At 46.1% G+C, this 19,896-nt stretch overlaps 1 protein-coding gene across 6 annotated transcripts in view; it reads left to right on the top strand.

Moving 5' to 3' along the window:
• The first annotated feature begins 448 nt into the window (after positions 1–448).
• The window catches only part of LARP1 (La ribonucleoprotein 1, translational regulator), a 42,426-nt gene continuing 22,978 nt past the window's right edge, over positions 449–19,896 (top strand). For 3 of the 6 annotated variants that reach the window (XM_075274844.1, XM_075274845.1, XM_075274843.1), the window contains exons 1-3: positions 449–850; positions 17,971–18,032; positions 19,668–19,733. In XM_075274844.1, the coding sequence (XP_075130945.1) occupies positions 640–850; positions 17,971–18,032; positions 19,668–19,733 (339 nt within the window). In that variant the 5' untranslated portion in view covers positions 449–639. Of the gene's footprint in view, positions 851–12,394; positions 12,462–12,572; positions 12,598–17,970; positions 18,033–19,667; positions 19,734–19,896 lie in introns of those variants that run through there. The other 3 variants (XM_075274848.1, XM_075274846.1, XM_075274847.1) reach the window with 3 other exon arrangements.

The following is a 19,896-nucleotide window of genomic DNA, read 5'->3' as shown; positions in this document are numbered from 1 at the left end:
TTATTTTTTTTATACAATGCCCTAAGATTTTATATTATTTTTTAATGTTTTTCTAGTCCTGTACAGATCCCTTAAGGCTAAAGCCCGACATCTAATGAAAGCTGTTTTTTTTTCGTTGCAGTTTTTTGAGCCACAGCCATGAGCAGATTGAGCGGATTGTATCCGTATAGGAGCCCCTATATATTACCTATTCAGCCTTATATCTGGTGAAGAGAATGTTATCAGCAATACTGTGGCTTCATCCCAATGTGTTGTGGCACTATAACTCCCAGCATGGCCGCTGACAACAGCTGGCTCCATAGGGTTAGCAGGGCTGTGCAGCAGGGGCAGCAGGATGAGGCGGGTCACAGGCATGAATGGGGCTCCAGCTGACCCCAGCCCCGCCCCTTCCCTCCTCCCCCCGGAGTTGTCGGGGTCGCGCACGTCGGCGTGTCTCAGAGCTCGTCCCCGCACAGCCCATCGCGTGGTCTTCCTTGGCTTCCATATTGCAGCGGTAAGCTCGGGATTCCGCCCGGTGATCGTGCGCCCGGTGTCCGCTGATCTCCCGGCCCTCATCCGTACGTGAGCTGTGCAGAGCGGAGCCCCCGGCTGGTCGGACGCTTCTCCCCGCCCGGGTGGAGGTGGTGGGGGGCCAGGGACATGGCGACTCAGGTAGAAGCTCCGCTCATCCCCCCGCCGCCCCTGCAGCAGACGCCGCCACCGGACACTGAGGTGGAGGGAGGAAAGCCGGAGCATGGCCAGGACGGAGAAGACGGGCTGGGGCGCAGGGAGTTTGTGGAAGCCCCTCCACCCAAGGTGAACCCCTGGATCAAGGCAAGCGGGGGCCCGATGAACGGCCAGATCTCTGCAGGTGGGTCACCCTCGTGCTTGGAGCATTTGCCGGCTGTTTGTGTATTAGCACCTCGGCATGGGCTGGGGTGCTGGGAGTGTCCCTGTTACTAAGGCTGGCCATGTGCTTGATTTTTAAGGGGGGGGGGGGGGGGTGTGATCAGGATCGAGGCGCTTGTAAGGTCACCTGCGGGTCCCCCCTTTACTAGTCTTGTGACCCAGGAGATAGGGGGGGCGGTGACTGGAGGAGGTGGGGTGTCCAGTACACCCTTTGATGACACTGCAGTCTGGCCTGGGTGGTGGGTGGAGGAGAGCTGGCTCTTTCCCAGAACCCAGACATTCGCTGGGTCCCCACTGCCGTGCCCGTGACGTGATGTGGGAGGGGGTGCCGGCAGCGGACGGGTTAAGCGGTGGAACGTTCCATTTGTAATTTTTTTTTTTCGGAACGTCCAGAGTCCAACGTTCCATTTTAGAGCGTTCACGGTCCAACGTTCTAGTAGCCCCGCCCACCTCTGCTACTACCCAGCATTCCACTGCAGACAGGCAACGTGGGTCGCGGCTCCTAGGCCTGAGCGCCTGTCGGCCCCGTGCACTCGGCTGCACGCGGTGATTTGCTAAGTGTATAACACGTTACCGTGCGGCGCCCGGTCTCAGGCTGGGTTTAGCTGCCATGTGGGGGGATCGCCTCCTATTAGGGGCTGGTGCAGCGCCCCCTGGGCCTTGGCGAACCTCCCGTGCTGCGCTGGCACTCTGCAGGCCTGCACTGATATAAATAGCCCTGGCTACTGTCCTCAGGCTATAAGTGGCGATCAGGGGGCTACACGAGGGGCTGCTGCCTGCTGGGAGGAGACATGTGCTGAGGAGTTCTAGCACCTCCTTGTCAGCGCCTGAGAGCTCAGCCAGGCTCAGGACTCATGTGTACTACTAGGGGCATGTTCACACTAAGTCATTTGCAGCTGATTCTGCATGACAATCCGCCTGCCGCTCATTGTTTTGTATGGGAGGAGGCTTCTTTTTCTTAGTGTTCAACTCAGTCTTGCTTCGGAAACTGTCAGAAAGCTGCACATGGCCATGTGTAATATCAGTCTGCAAAATACAGATCAGTTCCGTGTGATCGTGTCTGCAGAAGCGGTCAGTATTGCGTCCGTGCGTAACCCGTATCTGCGGATCCGTAAAAACCCAACAGTAGTTAGGGAACTGTAACACAAACATGGATGTCACATGGATTAAATCTGTGTTGTGTCCATTGTTTTCGGCTCCCGTGGATAAATCCCGCACTCTCGGCGAGCGCTGATCGGTATGAATGGGTCAGTGTGCTATCCGGAAAAACCCAGCACTATGTGGTCATGTGTATATGGCCTTAGGATATGTTCACACAGTACAGTTACAACTGCATCAGAAAAAAAAATGCATGTGGCTCTTTACAGGTAAAACATGCAAGGCTGGGGCTACATGGTAACTTTGGTTGCATGACCAAAGATGGTGTCGTGGCCTCAACACTCCCCTCCCCCATGTGACTTTCACTGGTGACTTCTAGTCATGAAAATCAGGTGTGTTTTTGTTTTTTAAAACTTTATTTTTGCAAAGATCTCCATTGCAAGACCCAAACATTAGTGACTTAGTTGTATGGTGACCCAGCGATCTTCATCATGGCCAAAGTCATGTAGCCCTAACCTTGACAAAACTGCACCACAAAGCTACATGCGTTTTTTATGATGCAGTTTTATTTGCACTGTGTGAACACTCTCCAATTGAAGATTTACACCAAAAAAGTTTAACCCTAAGACTGTATTATCCCGTCCCTATCACTGCCTTGGAATCTGTCCATGGTGTTGCATGTTCTAAGCAGTGCTGTGGGTGAAGTGTCGCTGCAACGTGTGAGTAAGATGGTCACACAGACCATGTGAGTTTTGTCATTTTGGAGACATGAACAGCTGTTGTGCCTGCAGGAGCAATGAGTGATACTGTGAAAGTCACTCGGTACTCATGAAAGTGCCTGGCGCAAGCTGCATGGGGACGCACAATTGTCCCACATTGGAAACCCCCCACATTGGGTTTTTGTTTTTTTTCAGATTTTGCAGCGGTTTTTGAGCCAAAGCCAGAAGTGGATTGCACAGAAGGGAGAAGTATAAAACTTCCTAGAAATTTCCTATTCCTTCTGTAGCCATTCTTGGCTTTGGCTCAAAAAAAGTGATAAAAATCTGCGTTTACACCACATGGGGCCCCGACCTTAAAGGGTTTTTTGCATGTCATCAATATCAGATCAGTGGGGATCAGACATCAGAAAAGTCCAACCAGTCAGCTGTTATGAGTGAAGTAGGAAGCAGATGGCGCCACTCTGTGTAGTGGCCAGACCAGGGTATTGCAGATCACCTTCCATTTGTTTGAATGGGAAGATATTGGCATGAAAATGGCAATATATATGTACTCATTGCTGAAATGTAGGGAGGTTGTATGGTGAAGGCTTATAAGAAATGGAATAGTTGCCATCTTCTGACATGTCTGAGACATGAGTGGTTGCTATTGGCAACTCCTGCCTATTACAAGAGTCCTTTAAAATCGTCAGCCTGGAGGGTAAAACAGAATAAGAAATTATATTTTGTGGACTAAAGTTTCTTGAAACTAGATCCTATGGAATGACCTGAAGGCACTGGCTGGTGGGAGGACGAGATGTTCACAAGGTGCTGTTTTTGCATACATGGACACAGGTATGAAGCGGTAGACCCACAATAGCTATTTACCACCTATCTACATGGTGGGTTATGGGCCTATGATCGCTGGTCTCTTTTAGGGTTCTCATCAATCGCAAGAGCCTTAGTATAGCTGGAACACCTGTAATCTAATGCTATCACACGGCTGTATACACATACCCGTGTGTTATCGTGGGGCTGTGAGCCTGGGACAAAATTCAGGACAGGTCCTATACCTGTTCATTTTGTGGCCTAGGCTTAATGATGGGTCTGTGGAGGCATGGGTGACCCACAGATGTCATCCATGTACTGTTCAGACACATCCCAGCTACCTGTATATATACATATTCTGATTTGAGTAGTGTCAGAAACCTAGCTTTCCATCCAATAGACTTGCTCACTTCTGTTTTAAAGCGCCTTAAGACTGAGGCCCCATGTTGCGGAAACGCAGCTTAGGCCCGATTCACATCTGCGCTTGGGTTTACGTTCAAGGAGCCCGTGGAAACCTAAGCCACATAAAATAGAGGTTACCTTAGGAAACTGGCGGAGACCCCATAGACTAGTCATGGGTTTGGTTAAAAAAAAAAAACACAACAAAATCTGCAACAAAAAAAGCTTTGATTCCGCAATGTAGGGCTGTAGCCTCTCTGCATTCAGTCCTGCGGTTCATGACTGTTTAACACTCCCTGCAGCTAAAATCATTGCGCGTAGCGGTTTTGTGCCGGAGTCACCACTTCTTGTGTAGTGTAAATGACGATAGAAATGTACACAGCTATGAGCCGAGGCGCAGGCATTCCCGAAGGAGGATACGCCTGATCCACGGCTAGGTGTGCGCCTTGTCATGCATTAAGTGCTGCAAGGGATATAGCGACGGTATACAATATGCTGCTCTCCATGAATTACCGCCAAAGTGTTCTGGGGTTTACAAGGCAGTGGGTGAAAAATTCAAAACTCTGCAGTATTGAGTGATGTCTATGACGCTACTAGTTCTGGTTAGAACTAGTTATGTGGCAGTAAAATGGACCCAATAACATGGCTGACTGCAGCGTAATAGATCAGGACAAAGATGTCGTCCTGCTGTGTTTGATGCTCCAAGTATGTCTGTACATTAACTTATACATCTTATGTACAGATATTTCACCTGTATATCTTGTCTACATCTGGTAGATCCAGACTAATCTGTGGTCCTAATAATGTCTAAAATACGACCCCGATTTTAATACATTGCTTCACAGACAACCTATATGTAGACACTTAGACGTGCACACTCGGTCAGGTCACAAGGGAGTAGCTGTCCCCGACAGCTTTATACACAGCAGTAGTTCCACCTGATACTGGAATATGAAAGGGATTCTCATGCACCGTCGTCCCTGCACCCATAGGACCCCCTATCGCCTTATCTGTGCCCTGGAGCCATAAGCCTTACTACTTAGTAGCCAGAGGAAATAACAGGCCTGTGTAAAGTGACCACCCCAGGGGACATCTTTGTGTTGGCTCAGTAGGTGGGGGTGCATGTGTTTGCTCTTACAATGCATTTGTTTTGGGTTGCTGATGACATTACCATTTCATTACCCCCCCCCCCCCCCCATGTTAAGGTTTTATGTAAATGGATGCATACAAATGGCCTGATAATAGGAAGGTTTTCTAGTTTTGCTCCATTTATACTTGTACCCTCAATGAGCCACTTTTCTGTATTCATATTAATGGGGTCACCCAGAAACTGCTCGCTTATGCCTGGTGCCCCCTTGTCCTGGTCTCCTTTTATCACTCATATACATTACTAGTGTCCACTGAGGCCACCGATTGGTGGTGGGAGGGAAGAGACGATTGTCCAAGACCAGACATTGGAGTGCAGGGGTAGCAGAGTGTCTTCTTCTGTTTTCCCTTTGCCTCTGAGTTTGCCATGAAGGGATAATATGATATAACCATCCTAATCCCGACTGTGTGCATTTAGTTTCACATGACCGGAGAGAATCTCCTCTTTCATATGACTGCAAAAGCAAGTCTGTATGTTTTATAATGTCTGAGATATATCTGTTTAAAGTGTGCCCCCACCCCCTCCCAATTTTACGCTACACTTTAAACAACCCCTTGCTCCATACTCGGTGACTGGGTGAAAGGCAGGAACCGCTTTCAATGCAGAAGTAAGGGAAAGAGTGAAAAAATATACAGAATTTCACCGAAAGGAGCCAAAATGTATTGATACAAATACGGCCACAGAAATTGTCCAGAAGTTTAGTTACGCTTTAAGACAGAGTGGATAACTAAATTTATGAGAAATCTGCATCAAATTTCTAGCAAATGCTACATCTGTGCAACCCGTGCATTGCAAAAAGGGTAAAAGCCATTTATGGACAAGGTTAGATTAGATTTAAGTTGGAGATATCTAAATGGTCAGATAAGGATTCCTATAGGCGTCCATTAAAACAACCCTGAAGACCAGGTCCAGACTTGCTACTTTCATTCAATAACTGGCAGCTTAGTTGTCTGACAGCTATTCCTCTTGACCTATTGTTCACATGCATGCTGGGCCGGGTATGCATCAGCTTTTAGTAGGAGACAAATATTTTGCTAGCTTTTCCATCCGAAACATTTAGTTGATTGAGACTATTCTTCTTCACCAGACAGTGACACTACTGAAGGTATGGACTTGTTCCTGTTAAACAATGAAGGGGCTATGGTGGGGGTGTGCGTGTTGAATGTTGTAACCCTATGGTCTGATATCCTTGGTAATATAGTCTAAGGGGGCAGGGTATGTTGTGGAGGTGAGAGAACTTGCATTTAGGGGGATATATTAAGTCTGACTCTTAATCCACTCCCTTGCCGGCGGGAGGTACAACCGAATTATTCAACTGCACCATAGGAGGTCATGGACTGGCATAGATCTCTGGTGTAACTCGTGCCATATTTCTGTCATAGTAAATATGTTGGGCCATGTGTCCCTGGCCTGCCTTGGTCGGCCCTTCTACATGATGCCACTTTTTAGAAAGGTAGGCAGAGCAAAGTAACACATCTATGCTGGAATAGTAAATTCCCCCCCCCCCCATCTTGGCAGTTTTGCCCATCATGTTACTTTCATCCCAGTTGACCCTCTAGCCACATGTTTTTTGAGATCTAAGACTAGATAAAGTGAAGACTTTACCTGATAGCTGATGGCCAACATAAGGCATCATCTATATAATGTAATGTCCTTAATCTAGGATTTACATACATGTGCAGGTTGTATGTATCTTCCGTGTTCTCATCCTACCAGGTGTTTGACATGGCGAGAACCGCGATTATGCGTTTTGTTCTGTTAATCACTTAATCTCCTCCATTCCAGCTAAATACGTCTGCTGTATACCCCGCACAGATCTGAGGCTGTGGACATATGCTGGTTTGGACATAGTATTTGGAGAAATCGTGTATGGTTTGGCAAGGTTACGTAATGAAAATGTTGCGAGATATGAATGAAATCCACGTGACAGTTCTTTTTTAACCCTCACAGGCTGTCAAAGTGACAACTTCTGTTCTGGACCGTAGATGTCTTTAGTGCCACTTCCCTTATGTGTAGCTTTGAAGGCGACTTCAGAATTTGTCTGGAGGGAAGATTCATCTAGATTTGGAGAAGGTCGAGTCCAGAACCATTGTTACGGAAGCAAATTGTCATTTTTACGTTTTTATATCTCATAGTGAAGATTTGTATATTTGGGTCCCTTAGCAAACTGTTGCGGTCATGTATGGGGTACGTGTTCACATGTTTTGTTGTCTGGGTCTGTGAAAAGCTAAATGGCCGGTGTTTGTGAGCCTTCTGTGTTTTTCATGGGACCCCAACATTTGAATGTACAAGACTGAGCCACAATATTTTATTTTATTTTTTTGGTGGTGCCCCAACTTTTTCCCAGCAACGGGTGTTGGGTAGGTTCCTATGTTGAATTTCAGCATGCCCAATCCTTTTGTTTTCCAGGGGAGTTAAGCCATCTCCAGAAGTTCTTGGAAGGGCTTACTCTTCCCATTTGCCTCTGGCGAACTATTGCACATTGCCAAGATGAGCCTGTCTGTGTACGGGAAAGTCTGGAGTGACGCCTGTCTAAAGTGTATGGCCAGGTTCAGTGGGGCCTATTCTTTGATCTAATATCTATGGCCATCTTCGGACCTTTCCTATCGACATCCCCAGTGTAGCGGTGTTTTACATAACTGAATCATATTATGTAAGATATCAATGTGTAATTTGTCATCTATAGCTCCAGGCAGGAATGGATGGGTTCCAGCAGAAGCTGCACAGTTAACGCAAGCCAAGTAATAGTACTTTCCATAAGGAAAAATGTCTTTGATACCCAGACAGTATAAACGGGAAGAGTTCCCCGCGTTCTGTATACATCTAGTCATGAGAAGCTCTGTTTTGGTAGTGGGGGTCAGAAGGGGTTAGAACAGAACATTGCGTTAAAATTCAGCGCTTTAAGAACTAGTAGTCAGTACATACACCATGTGGTCTGCACATGGGTGTGAACAGATCCATACTCTCTGCGTGAGCCACCATGAAACTGCATATACTCCTATAGAAAAATTATATAAGGATAGCCAGGCATTGGCCTGGATTTACCAGAGGGCTGCACCAAGAAAGTGGCCTCAAACTGTCTCTCAAGGTGTTTTTGGTGCACATCTCATTCGTGCCCCACTCAGTCACTCACTCACCCAACGTTAACTGTTGGGAGTTATACCAGAATCCTACCAGCCCCTGACTGATGTAGATTCAGGTTCAGGCCAACATGGGCAAGAATTGAGAGGACAGAGGCTCTTAGTAATTCTGGTGCATCTAGCACACTGGACCCCGACCTATCCTTTAAGTCACACGTTCAAACCCTCAACACTTCCTGCCGCCTCCAACTCAAGAACATCCACCAAATCCGCTCCTTCCTCACCCCTGAAACGACTTACGCTGGGTTCACACCAGCGCCTGAACTCCGTTTTCAGGTTTCCGTCTTCTGCATGCAAACCTGTAATACCGAGTCCGGCCGTGAGCGCCGGTGAGCGTTTTATGGACTCCGCGGCGAAACCATTTTTTTTTTTTTTTTTTAAACCGGACACAAAGAGTACTGCATGTCTGACTGTGTGTCCGATTTAAAAAAAAAAAAAAAAAAAAATTTGCCGCGGAGTGCATAAAACACTCACCGGCGCACACGACCGGAGACTTTTCAAGCCCATTCAAATGAGTGGGATTGAAACATGCTGGCAGGTTTCAGTCTCCTGCACCTGTTTTGTGCAGGAAACGGAAACCTGCAGAATGGAGTACGGGCGCAGATGTGAATGAGCCCTAAGATGCTCGTCCATGCCCCCATAATCTCCCACCTAGATTGCTGCAACATCCTTCTCCATGGACTCCCAGCTAACACCCTCACCCCCCCTCCAGTCCACCTTAAACTGCGCTGCTCGCCTCCCGATCTTCATCGGCTGCTCCCCTCTGCCAAGTCCTTCACTGGCTACCCATAGCCCAGCGAATTGAGTTCAAGCTACTAACATTAACATACAAAGCCATCCACAACCTGTCCCCTCCATATATCTCTGAATTAATCTCCCACTACCTGTCCACTTGTAACCTCAGATCCTCCAAAGACCTCTTACTCCACTCTGCTCTCATCCGCTCCTCACACAACCGTCTCCAAGATTTCTCCCGTGCATCCCCCATACTCTGTAACTCCTTACCACGACACATAAGACTGACCCCCACAATCACAGGCTTCAAGAAGGCCCTGAAGACTCATCTATTCAGGAAGGCCTACAACCCCCAATAACACTATCACCGCATCACCATCTGTACAGTCTCTCCCTCTCCTTCTGTCTCTACCCCCTTCCCTCAAAGATTGTAAGCCCTCGCGGGCAGGGCCCTCTACCCCACTGTGCCAGTCGGTCATTGTTAGTATATCTACCTGTATATTCTGTGTACTGTATGTAACCCCCAAATGTAAAGCACCATGGAATTAATGGTGCTATATAAATAAACAATAATAATAATGAACGAAGACTGGCATAAGAAACTCCAGTCTTAATAACTTCCCCGATTATTTATCTGAGGCAGTTTTTTGAGTCCTAGCTGGATGTGTGCGTTCCCTTGAGCAAGAAAAGTGTGAATACCCAGATTGTCTCATACCCTGGGGCTGACATTGGCCCTTTGGACAACTTGGATCCATTATATAGTCAAGTGCGGGGCCCCCGAGTGCACTGTCTCCTTTTTATCGTATGAAGTATTGGATGTCTTTGCGGCACCTTTAAGAAGAATTCTTTAAGTATTCATTATTCAGTCATTTTCTATCCAGTCTGAGGTCAAAGACAATGGAAAGAAATCAAAGGTGGAAACCTTGCACGGTACATTAACTCAATAGACACTAATGGCGCTACGGCTCGCCACCTTACTGCCACAGTGTGGAAGACTTTGTGTATGTGTATATACACCTTGGCAACTCTCATGTCTGACTCCTCTATGGCTCCCATGTTTTGTTTTTCGATCCCTATGACTTCTCATGGCTTACAATCCTGAGAGTTGTAGTAACGCCAGTCTTGTTTGTGTACGCTCTACGGCCACTGTAGCGGCTGTTGGTGCTATGGGAATCATTGCCATTGTGTTGTTGCCTCTTAGATTTGGCAGCATGTGTTGGCTTTTGCTGTCTTGTAGAGATAGACCATTTGTCTCGGCGGGGTTTGCTTGCATGCTTATCCTTGGCTAGGTGTGGAGGAGGGGAGACCTGTTTATCCAGCTAGCCATCTTAAGAAATTTGAGTCCTAGTGGTGTGCGCTGTAGGGACTTGGCCTATTGTGGTAGTGATTTGACAAAGCCTATTAGGCTGACCATGTGTAGTAGCATTTAGTCAATGGCTATTTTCTCCAACACCCTCCGATTCATGCACCCTCAGCTAGGACAGCTTCAACCTGAGAACAAGACCCCCCCCCCCCGGACATGTTTAAATCCATTTGTCGTGAATGTGGCTGAGTTGCAATACCAAGCACTGCCACTATACCATGTATGGTGCTGTTTGACTAGATCATCAAACGGGAAGATCATTCCCTGAGAGCCAAAGGATAGGTTCAGTCTTACGGAGCTAGGAAATCCTTTTAGGGTTATGAGGTAACCAAAAGGAACATATGTTACCATATCTGTGCATAAACCCATATGTCTGAATTGGCACACGCCACCGACGAGAGGAGGCAAGTTTAGAAACGCCTGGGGTAGACTGAACTTGGCTGTACAATTGCTTTTGGCATTTAGGGATGTATATGTGGTGTGATGGTTGTTATAGCTTCACTACCTAGCCACCGCCGACTATATGGTCTGATACTCTAATATTAGAGTAAGGCCCTGTCCACACAATTTACGGATAAAAGTATGGACCCATTCATTTCCATGGCCGCCCCATACACACACCTACAGTTTTTACGGCTGTGTGTCCAGGGCATAGAAGAGGACTGACTATTATGACCGCCAAAGCATGTCCTATTTTTGGCCACACTATGAAAATGGTCGACCAAACCCCATCTAACCCCCCTTGCCAGAACCTTGTACCCTCATGGTAGCAAGGGTGACATCTGTATTATTTAATGTTGTATAGTCATTCGGCTGATTTTGATTCTCCGGAAATTGTCTTCTAGTACCCCGATGGGGCTATAAATGTTGTTTAAGGGACGTAGAGACGGGGAGGTCTGCTTTGCAAAGCTCTTTTGATGTGAGTGGGGGGCCCGAGATTATGGCCTCTATTGTGATGACACGTTGTGGCTTGTTCGTATAGCATGTGGGACGTTGGAGGACTGACCTCTTAATATAGTGTTGGTCGCTTTTGGCCTCTTTGGCTTTCCCGTTAATCCTTGCACGCTGTCCTGTGGATAGGGGCATAAGGCTACATACTACACTGCGGTTTATTCCACCTGCAAATGCCGGATGGAAAGTCTGCAACATGTGAATTGACCCTTGCACATATTATGCTATGGATCTGTAATATGGGACCATATTGTATCTTCAGGCACTGGGACCTCCACCAATAAGACTTTAGACCCTAGTTTTGAAGGGAGATGCTGGTCTCTCCATTTGTTTCATTGGGGCTTCCATAGAAAACTGAAATACTGCTTTCAGTTATCTCCGGTGGTCCAACCAATCACTCCATTCAGAACTCCCCAAATGTGATCGGTGGGTAGGGGGTAACTTGCGTTAACCAGACAACCCCTTTATGCTGGTTGTACATGGCTGCTAATGCGGCAAATTCATTCAGACCTAAGCAACTAAACTGGCAGAGTTTTTTGGGAAAAAAAAACGGCATCAGAGATCTGGCCGATGGTGCCATACACTTACGTTTTTGACTGTTGTCTCCCAACTTGAACTTTTGTCTTTATTTTTATACCTGATCACCAGCCAAAAGTGGTCATGAAAGTCTACCCTATGTGACCTGGATTAGTTCTATGTAAACCCGTGAAGGCTGTGGACCTAGGAGCCCTTTATGCCTTTTAGGTTTGAGACCTCATGGCCGGACTAATGGAGCACTGACAGGTCGGAAAGTGAAACACTAGAGCCGTATTGTGAAATCTGCGATAACCAAAGCTGCAGGGCAGCATTATAGAGCGCTGCTGGGGCTGGATTAACTAGTTGTGTACAGAGCTGTACAACGCTGATGCAACAGGTAGAACGGAGACGTCTTGGTGACTTGCTGCAGCCTCAGACCTTTGTAAAACTGGCACAGCCTGCCAATTGCTAAGCAAACTTTGATACTGCCTTGTAGCTGTGTTTGGCTGTGTGTATATATTTTATATTTTTTTTCTTAAGAAGTCGGAGTACACTGTAGCTTAACCAATGGGTGGGGGTAATGGAGGGGTGGAGCGTAACCTTCCCAGCTGCTGATTACAGTCTCTTCTACCAAGAGCTGAGCTGGAGATCTCGGTGATGGGCCATTGATGATCTTGAGCGGTCGGTCATGGTAGGGTGGGGTACGTAGAGGTGGGGCTTTAGTCTCCTGGAGGAGAGGGTGGGGGGGTGCAAAGAACATTGTTTTGTTGTATCCTAAAATAGCTTCCCTGGTGTCGAAGCTGTGGCATAGGCTACGAGATCCGAATATGGTGATGTGTAAGTTTCTCCTTTTTCTTAAGTCTGTTACTTGTTTGAAGTGTTTTTGTGGGAAAAAGTATATAAAAAAAATTCTTCTTGAAACATGTGAAAATTAAAACCTTTGTATCCCCGACACAATGGATTTTTTTTTAGATGACTGAAGCAGTTGGGTACATGATGTCACCCTTCATATCTGGTGACATCACTGGTTCCTGTTTGGTCCAGAGGCCACTGTTGCCTATCTTACATGTTTACTTGGTGCTGTGTTGTCTTACGTGGTATGACGTTCGTCTGTCGTCATTGTACAGGTCCTGATACAATTCCTTGATCGAAACATTACCAGGTCTTAGATCTGTTTATAGGGCTACGCTGTATTGTTTTGTTATGGGCGTACTCTAGGATATCAGTTTTTCGTGGTATTTGCACATCCTTTTTGTTTGCTTTTCTATTGGTAACCCTTTAGTGCCGTACTCAAGGCTGGCATCGATCGGGCACTGCTTGTCTTTGAAGCACCTGAAGATGTTGCAAGTGTCTCGATTTCTCTGGGTAAAAGCCTTTTAATAGAAGTGCGTAGTTTCCATTGCACACATTCCCAGGAGTCGTGTAGTTTGTACAGTTCAGAGTTGTTTGCGCAGAGTCCATTGGGCACTATATACCTTTTTAAAGATCCATGTTACCTGACTCTCCTTAGCCCCTTAGTGGGTTAAGTCAAGTTACCTTACTTTCTGATCCCTCCCTATAGTTCAGCAGGAGGCAATTAGTTAATGAATCAGGAGACTCTGTATGAACTATGCTACAGACCCTTTTCAGATATAGAGGAAGGAATGAACTTTCTAGGGTGTAAAAAAAAAACCAAAAAAAAAAACAAAACAACTTTTCCTAGTAAAATCAATGCATGTTTGCGTGGCGCCCCATGCATTGACGCTTGCTAGGGTCAATCCAGGTGATGACATATGACTAGGATGTGCCATCACTTTATGATCGATGTTGATTTGACTTATGGGGCACACACTTAGAAAGAAGAGGTTATGGCACTGATGGGGCACTGTGTCCTCTTCACTATTTACCCCAGGTGGCTGCATCTATATTTACGTGGGGCTGGATGCAGTTGGGCGTCAGTGCTGGCGGCTATAATATTCAAGATCTGTCACCCGGGACACTCACTGATCAATACTTTTATAGTATGGGAGTACCCCTTTAAATTACTTTGAACAATGGGCCGGGAGGCAAGATGCCTGCAGGTAGTGGGACTTTATTTGCTTGTTCTTGACTTCCAGCTTCTCCAGCTGGGAGGAAGCTTGCTGATCCTGCAACCCCCTCTCCCATACTCTTGATTGTATGCCCTGTGGGGAGGGGGTGGTAGAGCCTGTTTATCCTGCTGAGCCATCATTATACTACTTTTGGTAGAGTTTTCACTGAGGCAATGGGTCCACCTTTTGGTGTAGGGTTAGACGACATACTCTAGGCCAGAGCAATGTGGACCAATTCAGACACCAAATTGACTCTTCTTTTGGCTGGGCCATAAAAGCTTTCATGGACATTAGCCCAATGTAAAAAGTTGGTAGTGGTTATTTTGTAGGTGTACTAGCTACCTGGGTAGGATACACTGGGGAGAAGTGTGATGCCATATGTTTTATAACCACCGTACAGACATGATACTTACAACTGGTTATTATCACTAGCTATAGTGCAGTAGTGATGAACCAAACCGTATCCATGCTATTGCCAACAATTTTTATATCGTCTTGCTTGTGTTGATACTGGTGTAATGCGATATTCACTGTTACTGCACCTGAAGAAACGTCACATGGATTCTCAGCGCGAACAAGGACCAAACTTATCAGATCTGAGTGCAGAGCATGAGCTGTCTCCTGGCGATTGGTTTGGCACGCTGCAAGCATGCTGTGCCTCCTATCCTATGGGGATTTGCTGTTCCTCCTAGCTAGCAGAGGTAGTCATGTGGAGCCACAAATAAATAGATTTTCTACTAAGCCTGGAGTTTTCTTTTTATGTACATTTCATTGTCTTTTACATTTAGGTCATGCAAATATTCAGCTTTGTAGGTAAACAAAAGCTAAGAATAAGCCATGGTTCCATATAGAACTTTGTGTGCACCGCTCACACAGTAAAGTTCTTTAGTAGAGATGAGCGAACACTATTCGGAACAGCCGTTCCAAATAGCACGCTCCCATAGAAATGAATGGAAGCGGCCGGCACGCCGACTTTGCCGGCGGCCGGTCGCTTAACCCCCCCGCGTGCCGGCTACGTCCATTCATTTCTATGGGAGCGTGCTATTCGAAATGGCTGTTCCGAATAGTGTTCGCTCATCTCTATTCTTTAGTCTGATAGTTGATGCTCCAGAGATCTTGATTGTTCATGCTCCTCTGGGGCTGGCCCGGGCCTCTAGCTCCTCTGGGGCCGGCCCGGGCCTCTAGCTCCCCAGCTGGAATTTTCTCTCTCTCTCTCCGTTCCTGAACAATCAGTGTTCTTAGTTTCACCACAATTATGTTCTCTGTCAAGTAGGTAGTCCTTGCGTTCTCTAGCTTGGGACTGCCCACCTGACAGAAGAGAGCCTAATAAGCATTTTGGGTACTAAACTAGAAACAGCAATTGCTCAGAAACTGTGGGGGCTAGAGAAGAAATTCCAATTACACTAGAATCAGTGGAGCGGCGCCTACTAAAGGATGTTAAGAGTTGGAAATAGTAGAGTTGGTGGAAGGTCCTCTTCAACATCTACTGCAGAAGACCCTGTTAAGTTGCTGGTTCCTTCCATTTTCTACAGGATCCACCAAGTATAATCTTTAGGTGTTTAGACACTGTTCAAATCTATGGTGTTTGTAGAAGTCGTGACACTGACAGATCTGTTGCACAATGGACATCGGGGGTACTTGGTATGGGACCAAGTGGATTCCCTTATAGCATCTGTTTTGTTGAGTCCACTAAAAACTGCAGTAATCTGCAGTGCCGTATGCTAACTGAGCTTCTGACACAGGTGTGAACAGCGCACAATCCTTCAGTCAGGAGATAAGTAGCTGCCAGATATCTCCAGTGCTGCTTCTCTCTATAGAAATTGTGTGCTTTGCAGTGTTGAATGTGTGTTAAAGTGGCGTCAATATGATGGTTGTAAAATAGGTTATTCCGGGAAGCGAAGGGACTTAATAGTTATCTGCTGTAGGAAGCGTGTGCTAGAATCCGTCCTCGGAGAGGCCGTCGCCTTGTGGCCATGGGATGTCACCTGTAGCTGTAGATCTCTTCTCTCCAAGGTTTCTGTTGCTGTTTATCTGTAACCTGCTTTCTCAGGAGAAGTGCGGGGGGCAGGGAGTTATCTGTACCATGAAATTCCATTAATCTCTTCTTAAATATAGCTTAGACCTTGACCAAAGTCACAGCGAGAAAGCGTCCCCCGAGTGAAAAAATAACCCAAAACCTACATCTAATCCATATTTTCCCTTTATTCTTAAAGTTGAGTTCCAGATCTAGTATTGACTCAGGTGCTGGTTCTCATGGCTGCTCACCTTGTGTGAGACGCTGTCACTTTTCTGTCTTAAAATAGCTTCCCCTTGAAACACGTTTCGGATTGTGCGGTATCCAGTATGTTTGGGACACGTCTTCCTTGATATCGGTGACTCACGCCTGGTGCTGGCCGGTCACGTGTAACACAGTGTGTTAATATTTATCTCATAATTATGGAGTCATGATAAGGTTTTACCAGGCTGGCAAAAAAACAAAATGGAGTGACTACTTCCCTTCAGCCTCCCTCATTCAAAGTGAGAGGGCTTTGGAGTGACCTCAGAATGACGGAAGATCTGAATTTCACATTTTCTGGTTTCCTTTTGCAGCATGTGTGTCCAGTTACATTGGTAGCCATCTTGTAATCCATGGCGAAAAGATTTGGCTTGAGGGGGGAATTTCATCCAGGTTGGTTTCTCCTATGGGCCCGAATGGTATTATTAAATTTATTCCAATCAGGAACTGCCCTAAATTTCTCATGGAACTCCGGTTTACTGTTTAAGAAATCTGTCAGGCCAAGTTGGCCCTGGTCCACGCCATTGACATAAAATGTGGCACGCTGTTTTAAGAAAGGGCCATGCACCACACTAATACCGATGGGGAAAAAAAAATCGGAGTATATGGGTGAAAGGAATTTAACTGTATATTGTATATCTGGGACCAGTTCTTGTCACTCAGCTTTTCCTGAGATGTTTGGTGTAAATAAGGCTCTAGAAAGGCTGAGCAGACTTGTTACTAACTTGACTGACTCCTCAAGGACTTGACCTTTTTCTAGGACACCAATGATACCTGGTGTTTTATATATCCGTATATAATATGATCGGGGATGGTCTGAGTGGAATTCCCCTTTAAGTATCAAGGTGTAATAGGTTGCTTATAAAATGGTGGCCATAAGCATTTCTCTCTCTAGATTCTTTTAAGAAATTTCTCTCTGAGGGTCTCCTTTTCACCTCCATCTTTTAGCCACAGGGCATATCACAAGTGAGTTGAGTGTGGGATCACATGGGCCCTGATCCTTCTTTACTCCGCTCCCTCCCCTGCTGGTTTTCTTCCTTATGTAAATGGGCAATCTTTGCCGGAGCCTTCCCCCGTCTTAGAAAGGGAACACTTGATCCTTAACCGCTTGCGTTCCGCCTTGTTTGTGTCCTGGGTTAATCCTGCAGCTTCCACAGTGTTTCTTCTTCACAGGATTACATTGCCGCTGCAGCCATGTGTGCTGCAGACACGCCCCGGGCACTGTCACTGCGACTATAGGCCACGTCACTCTAGCTTCTTGTTCCATATGGTTTCTGAAGGACACCTTATCACTCGTGTAATGCCGCCTCTCGTGCTGCAGGCCTCTGATACACTGGCCCGGTCTAGTTAAGGCTAGATAAATATGTCACACATATCTGGGCCGGGAACATGGTTGGTACATGTAATCAAAATTATTTGTGTCTGTAGATATGTTATGTATGTTAACACATGGAAACCGTATATTTTCTCGATAACAAAACCATATTTGCTAAAAAGGATAAAGGATCAATTACTGCAAATTTGTCTGTGAACCTGGGAAAAATATTTGCATGTTGCAAAAGGTATGGCAGGTTTAATGGTTGTCACCCAACTTTCTTGAAGCCCTACATTGCCTAGTAGACAGTATTGCATAAGGATAGGGCTACATGATTTAGTCTCGCAACCCAAAAAATTTTTAGTTTTTGTCATTTTGTGGTGTGTGCGTTTTCCCATGGACCGGTGTTTTGAGGTTTCTAGAAAGGAGCAGCCATGTTTTCTAAAGTCTTGCTTATTGCAGACATAACAGTTATCATTTACAGTTCTGTTATGTTAATGATCTTTGTCATTTTGAGACAACAATGTCATAATAATTTGCTTCTTTTGCAGATCCTCCGGTGCCTGCCAAGGTGGTGAAAGCCGGTGCCAATCGGCCAAGACGAGGCAGCAAGGTAATGGTTTATTTCATGCTAATGATTTCTTGCAGAGGTTGCGAGTCCAACAGATTGTGCATCGGCAAACCTTGTGCTGTTCTACGGACGACTGGCACAGACCACAGTGACTGTTTCCTGCAGTGCAAAAATGCCCTGCCTTAAAGAGGTTGGCCAGGTCTCTAGTTAGTTATGGCCTATCCTCAGGCCATAAATATCTGATCAGTGGGGAACTAGCAGACAACCCTGCACAGATCAGCTGCTTGGGATCCATCCTATCCACTGTATGGAGGAGGACAGAGAGGACTTCGATCCCTGTATAGTGGCTGGGCGCCATCACTGCGGTCCAGCTTCTATTGACTTCAATGGGAGCTGAACTGCAGTGACAGTACTCGGCCACTATATAGGGCACGGAGCCATCTGCTCACCGCTGTGTGCCCTGTATAGCCACGTGATAATCTCACAGCTCAGACCTTATGCAAGTCACCTTCTGTGACTGGTGTGACACAATACATAACAGTGGAGTTACAAGTTCAGCCCCTTAAAGGGATATCCATCCATGAGGTATGCTATAAATGTTTGATACACGTGGTCTCGCTCCCCCCACCGCACCCCAACAAGTCTTTACACACAAATGGATGCATGCAACTACTGTATATACAGGCCTGGTTTCTAGAAGTTACTGGAATAATTTGGTTGCAAAAATGTAGTCTTGCAACCCTGACTTACAAAGTCACCCATTCATGTAGTCGGCACCAGATTATTACAAAAAGAGAGAGTGTTACCGGGGAATGTCGCCAGCTTGCTGCACCAATGTCTAAAAATGGTGCTACCCCTAGTTTCCGCACCTGCTACTATATAGTGTCTGCACTGTGACCTCCATGTGTTTAGTGAACAGCGCTCTGCCCTCTAGTGGCTGCTATGACTTTAAAGCTAAGACCACTTAGTGACTGGTTACACCCAAGTTGTGATCTTGGTGTTGTGTGACCACAGTCTCCATGCAGTCCTAGACTTAAAGGGATTTTCCTGTTTGGGCAAGTTATTCAGTGAGTGTACCACCACTCAGTCGGCTACCGATCAGGAGACACTGGGATTTTTATCTCCTGTTTTGAAGGGAATGGTGATTGGGTAGCATGCACAACACTCCCTTCATTTCAATAAGAACCGTGGACATAGCCGAGTGTTGTACGTATCATGTATTAAAATGAATGGAGCTATGAGCTTGTTGTCTGACCACCATATGTCCACAATTCCGTGCACAATGGGGTACAAAAATCCCCCATCCTCCTGATCAGGGTTGTGTCTTTGCAACATGCTATAAGTTCATAAGATGGGCAAACATCTTTAAATGGCTATTGTAACCAAACTCTTTAATGGATATCTTAAAAATATCTGATGGTTTCAAAAATATTGTCACAGAAACTTCATTGCAGACCTTGATCCTGCAAGGAATGTGGCAGAAACCTGCAGAATCCTGACTGTAGCTTTGAATCGGAATACTTTATAAGACAGTGGAATTTTTGTAAGCGGCCATTTGATGGGTTTCTTGCGTTGTCTGGCGTGGTTGTGTCTGTGTTCTTTTAGCTATATTCCATTGTTAGAAGATATTGGTGACTGAGCCGATGAACACTCGATGTAATTTTTGTCTTTTGGCAGGTTGGAGACTTCGGTGATGCCACCAACTGGCCAACGCCTGGAGAGATCGCCCATAAGAGCACACCGGTAAGAAGCTGTTATTACTAAATTGTATGACATTGTGGAAAGTACATTGAGGGTTATTAACAGAATTGGGACTTAACGCACTTGAACAGTATAGGTGATAAGTTTCTGATCGATGGGGTTCCCTCTGATCATGAGTCAGAGATCACTTTACTTGTGCTTGGGT

Source organism: Leptodactylus fuscus, chromosome 5 (assembly GCF_031893055.1).
Source record: "Leptodactylus fuscus isolate aLepFus1 chromosome 5, aLepFus1.hap2, whole genome shotgun sequence".
Lineage (NCBI taxonomy): Eukaryota > Metazoa > Chordata > Amphibia > Anura > Leptodactylidae > Leptodactylus > Leptodactylus fuscus.
Note: the sequence above shows the minus strand (reverse complement) of the source record. Positions and strands in the feature narration are given on the sequence as shown.